The following is a 16,584-nucleotide window of genomic DNA, read 5'->3' as shown; positions in this document are numbered from 1 at the left end:
GGAGTGCAGTGAAGGGTGTTTTTATTACATCTTCTAGGCAGTAATTTGTAATTATTTCTGTCATCAATTCTAGGGCATTGCGTCCTCCGGGCTGGTTACCGCAGTGGCACTGCGGGGTTAGAGTGTCTTCAAACAAAAAACTGGTAGGATTCATAAGTGCCATCCCTGCAAATATTCGTATTTATGACAGGTAAAATGCACCAATACTTTTGTATTTGTTAAAGAATAATGGCACAAAACAAACCTTAAAACTGGTATCCAGTGCTATGGAGAAATTAAAAAGGGAGAACAAGGTGAAGAGCACCAGTATTTATTTATTTAAAGTTTTCTTAGTGATAAATGATACATCTAATGCCATACAATTTTCTGACCCTGCTGAAAAGCATTTCTAGTTGACCAGCTGGGCTTCTTGGCCAAGTCTTCATACACTGACAAAAATAAAGCATTGTGACTCCACATAGCATTGCTTGGACGCTATACTGCATCTTAAAGTAAAGCAATCAGTTAAGTCTTGCTAGAGCTTTGGTAAAGAAGTATTGCAAACCTCTTGCATATTGCACAGTTTGTCACTGCAGTCACATAGGCATAGATTAGTGTTCGTTGCAGATGTACTTTGTCACAGGCAAGTTTATTTTACTTCAGATTCTTCTGTCACAGTACAGAAAGCTGTAATTATAAAAATGGAAACATGTAATGTGTAACTCTCTTTAATTTTTTAACTACTTAATGTCTTTTTAGTGTGAAGAAAATGGTAGAAATCAATTTTCTGTGTGTCCATAAGAAACTGAGGTCTAAACGGGTGGCACCTGTATTGATTCGGGAAATAACCAGAAGAGTAAATTTGGAAGGAATTTTTCAGGCTGTTTACACTGCTGGAGTGGTACTTCCCAAACCTGTGGCCACTTGCAGGTAACCTAGGTGATGTTCTTAATATTACTGGTTCCTTTACAGTAATTTTGAAGAAAATTTAATGTAACTGTCTAAACAGTAACAGGATAAAATTCAAAGCTATTAAATGTTGTGGCCTTGTGTAATCTGAAGGCCTGAGTGTTTGTCAGAGTTGTTTTTTTTTTTGTTTTTTTTTTTTTTTGTGTTGGGGTGTTTTTTTCCCCTTCCCTCCCAGTGCCTCGGATGAAACAGCTTCTCAGACTAAAATTTAATTTGTGGTTTGTTTAGCATACTTTCAATAGACTAACATATGTTTCTGTTGACCTTCTGGTGACAGCCATGCTAGTAATGACAATATTGTATACTTGTGTTTTTCAAGTGGCCTGTGTCCCTGCTGGGACACTTCCCTGTTAACCTGGTTGCTTGCCAGAGATGGCAGAGCATTTCTGGTAATTGTATGATTTGCTTTTTTGAAATACTTTCATCTTTCCTGGAGAAAGAAGGACTTTATTGGCATTTGATAAATACAGGAACACTACCACGTGGGAAGAGTTACAGTCAAATATAATTTCATTTGCTTGGAATGGATTTTATTTCTACTTGGAAAAGTTCAGTTCCTGCACTTTTAGTCCAGCTGTTTAGACTTCTGGAGGACAGAGTACCTTTTGGGTTGAAATTGTTTTGTACCTCTCAGCATCAAAGATCCTATAAATTTCTGTAAGGAATGATGATGGAGGAAATAAAAAGCTATACTGTGTTAGAATAACCAGAGATGTTCTGTTGCACAATGACCTCCCAGGAAAGGGAGAGCTCCTTCAAAAAAAATTCTCAGACATAAGCAGAGGGTGCTGTCTGCACAAGAAAATAAATGTTGCTATGTATGTATGGTAAATTTTTCAGGGCTGTGACAAATGCTAAAATATTTTGCCCTGTGCTTATTCATTCTGTATCAAAAAGCATTTGCTTAGGTTGAGAATACTGTGATAGAAGACTTGTTTTAAAACCTATTGCTTGGATATAGCTTTTCCTTAATTTTTTTTTCTTAATCAGCCTTCTTATAGACATAGTAGAGGCTTGCTTAGAAACAAATTTGGAGAGTTGAAAAGAAGGAAGCAGGAAAGCAGAGCAATGGATGAAAGTGACACTGACACTTAAAATACTATTTAAATTCATTATTTGGTTGTATTTCCAGGTATTGGCATCGATCACTAAATCCCAGAAAATTGGTGGAGGTGAAATTTTCACATCTGAGTAGAAACATGACTCTACAAAGAACAATGAAGCTTTACAGACTTCCTGATGTAAGCAGTAATGACTTCTAGAGAATCCCCGCAGTTATTGTGAGGCCCAAAATAACCTTCCATCTGTCTCTGACAGCACAGGCTTTTCTATGTAAAGGCAGTGCATGCAGGACATTAAAAAAATAATCTCTGGGTGATGGAAAGGACCTTAAGGGCTATACTAAACAGAAGAGACTATTGCTGGAAATCTGGATCTCTATGGAGAAAATACAAATTTTAACCTAAAATCCTTAAACAAAGGAAAAAGAACCCAGAAAGCTTGACTTCACAAATATGTGTGATTGAGTTGAAGATGCATGAGACTATTCTCGGTATGTTTAATCTGATAAGAGATTACTGGAACAGAAAATCAACAGTTTGTGTCATAAAATTCTCAGAGAAGTCCATCAGCAACTTGGCTGAATACAATCGTATTGTTGATTCCACTCTTAATTCACATTGTTTTCTGTACTATCAGAGAGTGTTGTTCTGCATTGAGCAGGCTCAGTAAAAGCCACTTCAGAATGTTGTGCACTGTTAGTTTGCATGGTCTAGTAAAAAGCAAGTATTGTGGCATAGCTATGTTAATAATTTTTTTTCCTCATGTTTTCAGCTAATAGTTAAGTTTGCAAAAAGCCTTGGGGTGCATTTCCGCGACAGGGCAAGTCACTGTAAATGCTACGTACTGTTAAAAAATCTCATTGCTGTAATTAATAGCCTGTAGTATTTAGTCTGAGCGTTATGGCTGAAAACAATTTATTTGCTTGTAAAAGCTACCTTTTTTGAAGGGATTACAGAGTATCCCTTACCTCTACCTTATCAGTAAGCCTCTCTTTGTTTAAACAAACCCTCTCTTCTGGTTTAAAACAATATTCTTCCTCACTCATAGTATTTATAATGATTTATCTGATTTTGGAGAATTGTGTCAGTTGCTGTATTTGACTTGATGCTGCAGATTCTCTTAGTGCTCGGATATTTGAGCAGCCTTTGGAATAAAGCACATGCCATGCCTTGATCCGTGCTCCTGCTGCTGTCGGAGAGCCTCGTTTCCTGCCCCGCCTCATACCACCTGTGCTTGCACATGCAGCTTCTCCCTTGCGTGCAGGGCAGCAGTTTGCAGAGCTTAAGAATTAATAACCAAATTAATTAGGCTTTAATCTTGGGCAGCTAAATATAGCTTCCATCAAATCTTGAAGGCATTTTTAACAGTCTGAAGAGTGTAATTTACAATTTCAAGTGTAGGTTTTGGTGACGACTCTAGTAATATTGCTTATGGAAACAACTGAGGAAGTAATTAAAGAATAAGGATCTTACTTGTAGTACCAAAGGTGTAACTACAGAGAATCATTAGAAATAGCAGTTGTATCCTGGTCATTTTTCTTTATCATAAAACGCAGTTTCAAGAGAGAAGTAAATTATGGAAAATAAGTAATACATCATTATCTCATCCATAAAATATAGCTAAGGCAAACATACACTGTACACAAAAGTGCAAATAGAAAATAGGTGCTTTCAAAATCAGCTTTCAAAACTAAGGGATGTAGGAGTCCATATACTTCAGGATTTTTGTTATTTTTAGGTTGGATTTGGGAGCTTCTCAATGGAAAATAAAAGATTTAATCTTTGTTTTGATGATTTATCTTTGGGTCTTTTGCTTTGGGTTTATTTGGAGGCCTTTCTGTTTCTGAGAAAGGGATTAAGTGCTGTTGAGGGTCTTTTTCTCATCAGTTTGAGGCAGTTATAAACACTGTTGTCAAACAAATTTGTCCATTCAGTCCGTGCTATCCTGTCCCTCTGCATCAAACACTGTTTCTTGCATTTTAACCTCCTTTCTTGATATCCTTGGAATATCATTGCCACTAGGAGCTCATCTCCCTTTAAGAGAATTAATCACTCATAATCACTTGAACAGCCTGAATTAAAAAGGCTTTCAGGTGTAATAAATACTGTAATTAATAAATACCACCTTCCCTAAAGGCTGTGCAGTTACCTATAGATACAAAAAATAAAAGTGGTTTGTTTTTTTTTTTTCCTATGTGTTTAATCTCTTGAGCAAGGAGTTTTCTGGAAGAAGTAAAATTTGTCACTATTTAGAGTCAGGACAGAAGTATGTTTATCTCTTTTCCTGACCAGCTGAGGTCCTGATGCTGGACAGTCACATGGTTATTTGCCCAGAGAAACAAATTTTAGCACAGTTCTGTACACTTTCCTCACCTCTGAGATAACATATAGTCACTTACTGGTGGCAATTCTGAGCATTACTCGGGGGGGAAAAAAGAGCTTCCACCCCAGCTGCTTTTCTTCCATCCTTCCTGTATGTCAAGTGTACACCCTTCTGGAATAAGGGCATTTAAAAATACAGATAGTGTACTGTTGTGGAGTCAAACCCTAGTCCCAGTCTGCCTGGAAAAGCAGGAAGGATGAAATGCAATACACAGGCCAGAGCTGTGGCAAAATGTGCCTTGATTTCTCATCTGTCTGCTGGGTCCCAGAGCGTGTGAATAAACATCTCCCCCAGAATAATGCCTTTTGGGCAAAGCATAATCAGCTACACTAATTTCAGGCTTCCAGTAATCAAGTCTCTACGTGGCTGCTCTTGCAATCAACTTTGCTATGATTAATGTGGTACGTGACCAAGTATGTAGCTCAGACGGATGAAGCAGGATAAATGAGCACTGAAGAGAGTAAGCATTAGACACCCCAAAAGGAAATATCCTGGAAGGCTGGCAAAAGATGGAAAGAAAACTTAATTCACTTTTGCTTGTTTAAACAGCAATTGCATAATACTAGAAAGTAATTCTTTCCTTTTCTGATGTTTAAAGTCATAAAATATTTGTTAAAATAGGTTTTTCATTTCAGGCAGCTGTAAGTTATGAGAACCTTTCTTGTTACTAGAATAGCAGTTGTGCCTGCATAAAAAGTTGTTAGCAAGGAGGTTCACAAATGCTAAAAATAAGTAGAATCTTTTTTTAAAATAATTTATAATCAAACTTAATCAGTTGACATTGATGTATAGCTTGACTGTAATTGCCGTAAGTTTGAATTGCATGTGTTCTTGTCTTGAGATAACTTCTGCTATGCAAGTTTCTTTGTTTTGTTTCTGTGTCTGGGCCCCAGGTAGTTCAGAAGAAGATAAGAAATAGATTGACCTAAAAAAAAAAAAAAACAAACTGCACAAAGTGTAGGCAGTTGGTGATGTTGTCTTTCTCTGGAGAAATGAAGTTGTTTCAATAATGAAATTAAAAGATTGAAGTGCCCCAGACTGTCCCAATAATTAGAAGAGAGGGAATTCTGATTGAAAGCCATTTGTAAAATAGCATAATGAATTAGGTGGCTGGGATAAAGTAGGCTAATAATGAATGCATTAGAGCAAGTAGAGTGATTCTGCAACCTACTTTCAGCCTTTGCTGTGTGTGCAGTTTTCCTTTCAACATCTTAACATTTATTTTTCTTTTTTTTACACTAAGGCCACAAAGACATCAGGTTTGAGACCAATGGAACAAAAAGATACTAAAGCAGTACAAGAATTAATCAATACTTACTTGAAACAGTTTAATCTTGCTCCTGTGATGGATGAAGAAGAGGTGGCCCACTGGTTCCTGCCTCGGGATCATATTATTGACACTTACGTGGTAGAGGTAAAATATGCACAAACATATATTGATGTGAGTGAGTGTCACTCAGTAGTCAGAGCACTCTGCACTCAGAGTGCCAGACTAGTTCATATCAGCATCAAGTTTTTGAAATGCAGGCAGTGTGAAATATGTGTATTATAGGTAGAATTTGATACCATGAACAAGATTTGTTCTTTATATTACATTCTGTTAATAAGAAAATGTTTGGCTGTGATAGACTGCAGTGCTCTTAGAATATCTTAAAGAAGAATTCTGGAATATCAAAATAATCACTAGCTTGACAAGAACCCTACATATTTTAAGATCAACTTTTCCACCTGCATTTCTTGACTCTTTGTGACAGAGGTATGACATGATACTAAGCAGTGGTCTTCAAACCTCATTTTCTAGAAAAAAGGAAAAGTGATGGTATGATTGAGATAAGGATTTGGTTTGAATTGACTGTCATTCTCCCAGGTCTACACATTTCTGCCATACACCATTACAAAATTGTGTTTTAAAAAAAACTAATTTTAGAGGCACCTGCTGGAGTAACTATGTTTCTTGATGGTTTGCTTCAGTAAAGTGTGTTTTTTCCAGTAAAAGAATGTGTGTATATATGTCTATGAATTTGCATATATATATATATATATATATATATATATATATGCACTCACATCTGCCACCCCCATCCTCCAAAGAATTGGTCATAATGCTTCTCTCAAAATAAGGAGTGCAGGAGTAGATTAGCATTTGCATTGGAAATCTCCCAGACATGTTTGGAATAGATGCACTAAAGCTAGTGGAAAGATACACCCTTCCCTTTGAGTCCATACAAATTCAGTTGTAGACACCATATTTATTTAGACAGTGTATTACTTTGCTTAAAGTGATAATGTTATTTTAAAATGATCAGGACTAACATCCCTAAACCTTCTCCTCATAGAAAAGCCCTAGGTTGTGAAGGTCAGCGTAACTGTAACCTGAATTTGTGCAGGAGCCTCAGCTGAATTAGGAAACTTAGAACTAAATAAAAAACACCAGTTTTTATTGTCCAGATTTAGCTTTCTGCTTATTTTGTAGTGGGTCTAGTGCTCTTTGTCTGTGGTCTAATTTATAGTCCCACCTTCTTTCTCCACTCCCTCTTATCCCTGCCCTCTGCCCTGCTCCCTGAGTTGGTTTTTGGCTTGCTTTGTGAGTTGAAGCCTACAGGAGAGTTCATAAGCACCACGATTAGCATGAATGTGACACTAAGAGTGCCATATTAACTAAACAGCACAGTCCTCACTTACTTGTTTTATGCTGTCTCTTGGACCAGATTTTACTATACAAAGGGTACGTTTTCTAGTGCTTAAAATCTTTTTAAGACCAGTGTGACCTGGAGAAGCTACTGTATAATTTTTGTCATCCTTAGTGAATTTAGTGAGTGACTAACTTTTGTGTTCTTGTAGTTAGTATTACTCTACTACAGAATCTGTACCTGCTCTAAGACAAAAGCTTTTTTGCATGTTCAGCTGTCTCATATTTTACTGTAGAAGTACTATTAATTTAAGGAGCCATGTGAGGTCCTTCACTGAACTATTAATTAGTGGTTACTAGTCATTCAAGAATGAAGCATATAAGCAATAAGAAGTATTTGTGTGTGTCTCCTTTACCTTATTTTCTTGGAGACACTCTGGGGAGTTTTTATTAATATGCTTTGAATACCAGCACAGTATTTTTTTTTCTCTGTTTTTAAAAAGATGAGAAAATTATTATGTGGTGTGAATGTCATCAGATTTTTAAAATATCCATAATATTTTAAGAATATTTTACTAAAAACTAGTTCAGTCAGGAAAAAACTTCAATACTTTCAGTGGAAGTGTGCTTTGTTAGCTTTCTCTATAGAAAACTACTCTTTGACAATTGTTTGTCAAAATTTAGTGGTGTAATAGACTAGAAAAAATCTAAATGTTTGTTTCCTCAAATCTTAGCTAAGACTAGCTGCTATACCATAGTACTTACAGTACACAAACCTTGCTGCATTTATTGCTTTCTGTAGAACTGTCACATTAGCTTAACCAGTAACTGATTACTTACTAATGGACTTTTTTGGTTTGGTTTGGTTTTTTATAGGGTTCAACTGGTATTTTAACAGACTTCCTCAGTTTCTACACATTACCTTCAACAGTGATGCATCATCCTGTTCATAAAAGCCTCAAAGCTGCCTATTCCTTTTACAATATTCATACAGAGACTCCCCTGTTGGACTTAATGAATGATGCACTCATTATAGCTAAATTGGTAAGTTGTAGGTTGAGTTTTTTCTGCTTCATTCACAAAAGTATTCTTAGGAGCAGTAGCAAGGTAAGAACTGGAATAATTTATCCATGCCAGTGCATTTACACAGTGCAGTTAATGAGACATATACAATATATATATCAAAATACAAAGCAGTATGCTTGTTTTTCCTTTTGACTTTGAGTGATGCTGGGGAATGACAAACACATAAAGTATTTGCAATAGTTTGAGCTGTGGATACACCCAAGAGCACACTGATGACCATTGTCACTAAGTATCAGAAGAATGAAAAGTATCACTAAAATAATTTCCCTTGGAGATTAATTAATAAGCACAATCAAATACATTTTGTTTTTTTTAAATTATTTTTTATTCTTAAAATATGTAGAAATTTATGTGAGCTTTATCATGTTATCATTGCTCCATGTAAAGCTCTGTAGATGATGTCATGGTGTAGCTTTTAAGTATACCCTTAGGTATGGAATTATACTGGTAGATGTTTAGATGAATGGAAGGGAAAAGACTATAAATGAAGTTCTCAAACCAAAGAATTTTGAGAGTTTAGTACTGTCTAATGAAAAGCTATCCCGCAGCTCTTAGAATAGGGTTTCATGGGAGCGCAGTACTAACACCAATGGCACGTGCCAGCACTCTGAATTTGCAAAGACCTTTTTGTCCTGGGTAGTTCAAAGCACTGCACAGGCTTCATCTGGTCCATAGCACCGCCTCTGCCACCATTCCCAGCAGGCTGCAGGGCACAGCCATGTTCCTCCAGTAATGGTCTGCAAAGGCTGTATCTGCTCAGACTTCAGAGTGAAAAGCACCCACACAATCTTCAGCCTGTCTGTCCCAGCCATGTTCATGCAGCACTGCAGCAGAGCTCCATCTGTGATGGGAACTACTTGCTGAGGCTAGAAGTAGTTCAGTAACAATTTGTCAGGGAAAACTCCTGGATAGTTATGGGAAATATCATTATTCAGGCTCCAGAATGATCCAAAAGGAAGTTCAGAGACAGACTTTGAGAAGCCAGTATAATTTTCAGGAGTGGCTAAAAATACTGGTAATTATTCTTAAAAGTCAAGCTTGAAAAAAGTTAGAAGTGTGGAACAGGGAGCTGTGTGTCTGGCCCTTCTCTAGGCTGTGTGTGGGATGGGTGAGGAGGTAGTTCCATGGTCTGACCCCAAGGCTTTGCACCTTTCCCTGCATACGTTTCTCTCAGTGTGACATGCAGCTCTTTCCTTTTGAGCGGATCATCCTATAGCCCTTGCAATACTGGGATTTAGACACCTGTGGATTTCTTAAGTACCTGCTGGGTCTGCAATGCATCACTAGGTGCCTAATTATAGTTGCACATCTGGCAGTTGAGTTTTATATGAGGAGAGGTAAGGCAACAAAAGAGAGATGATAATGCAGTCCTATTCACAGCCTTTTGTTTACAAACATACTGACTCTGGCTGGGATGGAGTTAATTTTGTTCCTTGCAGCCCATATGGTGTTGCACTTTGTCACTGAAGCAGAGTTGATAACACACCAGTGTTTTGGTTGTTACTGAACACTGCTTGCACAGCCTCAAGGTTTTCTCTTTCCCCTGCACTGAGGAGGCTGCGGGTGGACAAGACAAGAAGTTGGGTGGGGACATAGCCAGGACAGGTAACCCCAGCTGACCAAAGAGATGTTCCACACCATATGATGTTCTGCTCCACAATAAAGGAGCAGAAAGAAGAAAGGAGCAGAATGAAGGAAAGGAGGAGGAAGGGAGAATGCTTCCGGTGATAGCATTTATGTTCCCTAACAATCATTATGCATGCTGAGATCTTGCTTCCCAGGAAGTGGTTTGACATCTGTCTGGCAGTGGGAAGTAGCGAATGAATTCTTCTTTTTGATTCCCCTGTGCCTTCAGCTTTTGCTTTCTCTATTAAACTGTTATTATTTCAATTCACAAGATGTCTTGCCTTCCGTTTTCTCCGCATCCTGTGGGAGAGGTGTAAACCAAAGGCTGTGTGGGTGTTTGGCTCTTGTCTGGGGACAGCCCACCACAGTCTCCTTTCTGTACTTTAACTCCAAAGCATCGGTTTTGGAGCTACAAATTCAGCTCAGCTAATTGCTTCTAGGATTTGCGTGTCTGCTAATGTTTATTTTTATCTTCATATCACACTATATAAAATTAGTTTAGAGTTAGTTTGGCAGTTACAGGACAAAACACTTGACTTCCAAAGTAAAACCCAAAATTTGGAGTTATAAACTTAGGTTCTATGTATTCTGCATGGAGAGAGGGAGATTTTGCATCAGGATAAGCCCTCTAAAACCCTGCATATTTTATTGTTGAAGCTGACACAAAGTTTCTAGATCTAGAACACAGAGAAGAAATTATATTCTGAGTCTGGTTAAGTGGTCTGTCAGAGCTGTGGAGAAAGTACCTTGAAACAAAAACCTTCTTATCCCTCTCAGAAGATACTAATCTGAAAATAATCTGCCGGTACTTAGATATTGAATTAAAACTACATCTCTAGAGTTTTGTTTTAATTTTGAGTGTTTAATTGCACAGCTTAGTGTGCTTGTATCTAGAGTGTGTCTCTATTCTATTCCACTTCCCTTCCTGTCTTCTGAGATTGGTGTTACTGTTACTTACTTACTTGGAATATTTCAAAATTTACTTTCAATGCCAAATATCAGATACTGTCACCTCATTTGTCTTATTTCTGCGTGTTTTTCACAGCACATTTAACTTAGTGTGGCGTCATCTGCACAAAAAATTATTTCTGTGTAAGGTAGCGGGAAGCCTTACTAACCTCACTGTGTGTGCTGTGTGACTTTCTCTTAAATAGTCCTGATGAAGAGCTTAAATGCTCTTTTTCTTCAAATCCCTTTTTCCCTAATATATGATGGTCATTTAAAAGAAAAAAAAAAAAATTTTTTTACCAACTAAATGTTCCTTACCTCATGTTCTTGTGCTTAAGTAATAAATAGAGCATTATTGTTTTGTACCTTTTGTCTTAAAAGTGTATCATATCCAGCTGGTGCTGCACCTTTGTGCTATTAAGACTCCAGGAGCTTAGGTCACACACTCCCTTGTAGTTAATTTCAAATAAATGGATTTCATATCCACACCTCCTAGCAAATTCAGCTCTTCATGCATGATGATTATTGCTGCAATGGCTTACCAGATCTGGGGTTTAGGTTGCTTGTTAAGAGTTCCTAGTGAGGAGAAAGGATTTGAGTATGTGTTGATGGAGAAAAAACTCTTGAGACTGATTCAGCCATGTGGCTCTTCTGAGACAAAAAATGTCTCCTTGTGGTGAATTTGGGATGTTTATGAAGAGAGGAGTTGATAGAGGATGCATAAGGAAGGAAGGGAGAATCACATGAAAGATTTGAATTCTAAAGATAATGGCATTTCAGAAAAGGACTAAATCACAAAAATATGTTTATCATTAACAGAATGCTAAATTGCTGGAAAACACAGTAAGTGTATTTATGCAGCTTCAACTAGAATTGGTCATATGTGTCAAAACATTGTATGTGACTGTAAAAAATGCATGTCTGTAAGGATAAAATAATGAATAATGCTTTAGGGACTCTTTAGACATTAGGCCTTGAAAATAGCTTTAAAATTCTTACCCTTTTGGAGCTAATCTTCAAGCACAGTTGTGCATTATACTTTAGTTTTTATTGAGAAAATGTCTTTGTGTGTGTACCTAATTAAAAGGCAATATATATTCCATTGTATTTTTTCCTTTTAATTAGCCTAAGTCTCTTGGATACCGTAGGCCACTCGGTAAAGTATCATTTTTGTGACATTTGAAAATTTCAAAAGTAAAGTTTTAAAAATGTTTTTCTGTTGACAGAAAGGATTTGATGTGTTCAATGCACTAGATTTAATGGAAAACAAAACATTCCTGGAAAAACTCAAGTTTGGGATTGGAGATGGAAATTTGCAGTATTACTTGTACAACTGGAGATGTCCAGGCATGGAATCTGAAAAGGTAAGGGAGAAAAATGAATTCCAGAATTCCGTTAGATGTAATGGTACATTAATTTACACTGGCCAACAATGGGCAGAACTTTTAAAAATAATGTAATTGGCCCTGTTTATGATCCATAATTGAGATGCAGAAGATTATTGATGTTTAGATTTACTGCCATACTTGATCTGAAATACTGTATTTTTCTTCTTCTTTTAGGTTGGTCTTGTATTACAATGAGAATGCTTATGTTTCTAGAACTCTTGAGGTCATCGTTTGAGTTAATTTGATCTCCATAACTCTTGAAATGGTATTATTCAAGAGGAGTAAAAGCACAACGTCAGTGATACTGAAATAGTCCATTAAATCTGATCAGTGAGAACATCCACATGTGACCAAATTTCTGCATTTTCATATAGATCAGACGGTTCATGAAGCTCTTCTGTTGTCCATGAAAAGAATAAAAAGCACATTCATTTAATTTTCAAAGCTTAGCTTGCACCTGGATGAGAAGAAGGCATTTTTCCACTCTGTAGAAGACTGTTTTGTACAAACTGAACTTCAGTGGTGGATTAGGGTACAAAAATATTTGCTATTATGTGGATGAACTGCTGCATTTCTATTTATTAAGTGGTGATGTAAGTATGTCAGTGTAACAAAATGAAGGATACAAACTGGAGTATCTTTGCTTATTTACTTAACATGGATATCATCATTTGGGGGAAAATCATTAAGTATGATACCTTTGTAGCTCTATGAAAGTCCTGGATGTTTTTGTAACTGGAGCAGTATGACAGTGTACTGGTTTAACTAGTGCATTTGTTTCTCCATAAGCAACGCTGCCAAATCAATAAAAAATACAGATTTGTACTTTGATCTTCAATAGATCAGTGGATTGATTTAACAGTATTGCACTGTTCAGTGCAGGTGTAACCTATGTTGCCAGAATGAGAATACATTACTGTACTTAATTTACAGTTGTGGCACAATACCTTAGTTTTTCCTCAGTAGAGTAACATCAGCCTGTGTGTAAAACTAAGAATTTTAGTAGTGCTATCAGGATATTTATAGTTTGAATGTTTTCAATGCTTCTGCGAAATTGCACATATTCCTTTGTCTACTTTGATTTCCTATGAAGTCTGTAATTCTAATGAAAAGTACCTTGTGTAAATATGTATTCATAAATTGTTCCTGGTAGTGTTTTTATCCTGACTTTGGAACAAGAGGATTTGCTATATATGTGGCTGGTAAGCAGAAGAGAAATGCTCTGCCCTCAGTCCTTGGAAGTCTCTGTACTGCACTTCCTGAAATGTAAGAGGGCTGATCTCTGTTGTTGGGTGGAGCTGTTTTAATTCCCTAATGAATGCTCGACAATGGGAGTGGCTTCTGAAGCACTTTATATGCATTCCAGCATAGTGTCATAGCTAGAGATGACAGCAGTTCTTTAAACTCATGGATGCTGCAGAATCGTGAGCACTGAGAAAATCTGTGTTAAGAAACTGTTCTAGCTGAAAGTGCCAAATTGTGGTAGTGAAGCCTCTGTGCTGTGAGCATCTTTTGAATGTGACTTGAATATCTCATGAAATGCAAATGTCTAATTTTCCTTTTAAACATGCCTGTAATTCTGACAGCAGATTTTGCTGAAAGTTTAATTCTGTACATGAAGATAAATTTGTCTGTTCTTCATAACTGTTAGCCCTACCCACTACCTTGTAGCAGTGGGGTTTTTCTTTCTTCCTGCTCCTTTTCCACTGTGTGAATGGTTTGTGGTTTGGTTTCTTTTTCTTGTTGAAAAAGTGTTTGTGGTGAGAGGATTCTGCCCTAGAAACAGTGATAAATACTTTCCCTTACTGCATTATAGCTGATTAAAGCATTCAACCTCCTTCAAACAAAGGAAGGGACTGAACGTGGTTTGTTTGACCCCTGGTTGTGCACCAGCTCAGGACCTCATGAGTTTAAAAGGACTTCAGAAGCGATCTCATTATGCAGTTGGGCTTTACATCTCTGGCCACTCTTGATACCTCCCTACTAGTAGCAGTCAAAACAGGTGGTGCAGAGACAGCTTGGACTCTGTTTGAGGCCTGAGCAGAATTAAGTGCCTGAAAATCTAATTGGTGGTAGTGATACCTGAAGTAACAAAGAAAGATTTAATCTTGACCCCAACAAAGGCTTTTTTTACTCCTAAAAGACAAAATGTTGCCTCCTTGGCAGGCATTTTCATAGAGCACTCTGGGATGAGGTTCACCAAGGAGCTCAGTGTGTTCTGCTTCAGCTCTTAAAGGCAGAGCCTCAGCAGTCCTCTCTCAGGGCTGCCTGAGGTGAGGTGGGACAGCAGGGCATAGCTCAGTCCTCATGGTTAAGATACTTCCTTGCTGAGACAGCCCAGGTGATCACAGCCTAGGTGAAGGATGTGTTCTCTGCCTTCCTCTCCCTCAAAAAATTGTGAGTGGAAGAAATGTTAGGCAGATGATTTCTTTTCTCCTCTGAAATCAGAAGGCAGATCCTCCAAAGTATTGTCCTTTGTAAAACTGAGACCATGATAGGACCAAGTATGTCCAGGTAGAAGACAGACTTGAATGTGGGTTTCCTGCAGCCTGACTTCTGCCTAAATCTTCATATTAGGGCACATGAAGGAAGGAGCATGGCCAGTCTTGTGCTCTCTTTTAGTAAAACAGTGCCATTTGCTTCTGAATCCAGGGGATAAACTTTTGTCTTGTCTGGCTCCCTCTGCACGTTCACTAGGGGGCTGGAGGGCAGAGACATGCTCCTGTAGAAGCTGTGCAGCACTGTAGCTGAGAGAGAAAATTTATCAGCCAGAGCATGAGGGAAGCAGGCATCTAAGCCTGAGTGTTGGGGCAGCTCTTGAAGAGTTCTGTTCATGGACTAGTGTGTGTTAAGCATGGCCTCTTCTGTTCCTGCTGAGTGCTCTTCACCTGTAGTGCTTTGCTGAAGTATCACAGCATCAAGAGGACTTGAATCTTGAAGGTGTCTCAGCTTGCACCCACATAGTAAGACTCTGCAGGTGAAAATTGTGGCAACTCACTTTGACTTCCTAAGCAGGTACTAAACCAAAGGTGAATATCTGTGTGGGGCCACTGCCAGGAGCTCAGTAGGAGACCCCTCTCTTGTTTCTAAGGTTGAGCCTGTGTGCATTAGTCCTGCTATGAAGGTAAGACTCCTCAGAACCTAATAGGTGTTTGCAAAGTATTGGCAAATGTAAAGCTTGCTCTACCACCTTTCCCACCTGGCTTTTTAAACATCTGTTATTTCTTTCCCAAAGTAACTTCCTGTCTGCAGAGGGAACCCAAATCCCTGAAGACAAAGATAGACCTGGGCAAGAAGTGCTTGAAAGATGATTGCTGTGCTTATGCTTTTTACCAAAGCTAATCCTTATGCTAAATGTTACTACTCTTACGCTATGGTTAGCCAGCCTGAGAATGAAACACACTAATGCTAGCATGCCTTCCAAGTTTTATGCACTCAGAAATCCAAAAAAAGGACGTGTACAAAGGACTATGAAGCAAGGCAAAGAAATCTCACCTCTTCTTGGCACCCTCAGACATGAAAACAATTTGTAGCATTAAATGCTGTGTTTAAACTTCAAGGAGCATCATGACTACAGAGTCACTGCTCATTGCTACTGCCTGCCTTTGTAGTTGGTATCATGAATTAAAGTAATCTCTAAATAAATTCAAAATACAGATGAGCTATTGGATGGCAGTGGAAGTCTGGATTTTACATGAAAAATACATGTAAATTTTACCTTTTAAGGAGCAACAAAAGTTACTCAGTTAAGGTATTTTATGCTTTCTTTTACAAGTAAATTCCTAGGCTGTTGATTGCCTGAATTGCAGCGCTATTTCCTTCCTTCCTACAACCCAGCTCCCACACTAGGAAATTTTTCACAGTCCCCAGTAAAATTAAAGGAAACTCAGAAATGACATGATACATTTTCAGTCTTGTAGCAGTAACAGTTCTCATCTACTTATAAGCAGCATATGGCTTATGTCAATTTCCTGGGAAATTTTAGATTTCATGTAGAGATCTAATGGAGTTTAGTTTATATTTTCTCACAGGATATGTGTTAATAGTTTGCATATGGAAGTATTTTTTTTTAAACTGCAGCAGTAGTAATTTGGTTTTGTATTTGGAAATAGCTTTTCCTTCAGCATACCATGCACCAGGTATCAGGTGGAACCCAATTCTGCATACATTTGTGACCAAAACAAGTTGTTCAGCAGAAAAAACTATAAGAGTTCAGAAGGGAAGTCTGCCTGTGCTATTTACTTGAACCCAGCTTTAAAAGAGTTTTACTGGCATGGACCTTTGTTTAAATAAACTTTCACTTTTGGTATTTATTTGTTTGAGTAATTATACTTAAATCTCTTTTACTTAAAGTATGTTCATCTCTGTAAAAAGACAAAGTTCATTTAATGCTTTGTATTCATTCCAAAGAAGTATAAATTATGTCTTAAAATTACTTTGGCATGTTCATTACCGGCTTTAACTCTGATCCCCAGCTGCAAATGAAAATACCCCCAGTAAAGACTAACACTCCAG

General features: G+C 37.7%; 1 protein-coding gene across 2 annotated transcripts in view; it reads left to right on the top strand.

Annotated features, from left to right (window-relative positions):
• Nucleotides 1-16,583, top strand: part of NMT2 (N-myristoyltransferase 2) — a 35,362-nt gene extending 18,779 nt beyond the window's left edge. For both annotated transcript variants that reach the window (XM_021551669.3, XM_021551670.2), the window contains 7 exons: nucleotides 74-190; nucleotides 739-909; nucleotides 2,081-2,189; nucleotides 5,636-5,806; nucleotides 7,898-8,065; nucleotides 11,908-12,045; nucleotides 12,244-16,583. In XM_021551669.3, coding sequence (XP_021407344.1) covers nucleotides 74-190; nucleotides 739-909; nucleotides 2,081-2,189; nucleotides 5,636-5,806; nucleotides 7,898-8,065; nucleotides 11,908-12,045; nucleotides 12,244-12,264 — 895 coding nt within the window. In that variant the 3' untranslated portion in view covers nucleotides 12,265-16,583. The remainder of the gene's footprint in view (nucleotides 1-73; nucleotides 191-738; nucleotides 910-2,080; nucleotides 2,190-5,635; nucleotides 5,807-7,897; nucleotides 8,066-11,907; nucleotides 12,046-12,243) is intronic.
• The last annotated feature ends 1 nt before the right edge of the window (nucleotide 16,584 follows it).

The sequence above is a fragment of the Lonchura striata genome, chromosome 1 (assembly GCF_046129695.1).
Source record: "Lonchura striata isolate bLonStr1 chromosome 1, bLonStr1.mat, whole genome shotgun sequence".
Lineage (NCBI taxonomy): Eukaryota > Metazoa > Chordata > Aves > Passeriformes > Estrildidae > Lonchura > Lonchura striata.
This window is presented reverse-complemented; position numbering and strand designations above follow the sequence as displayed.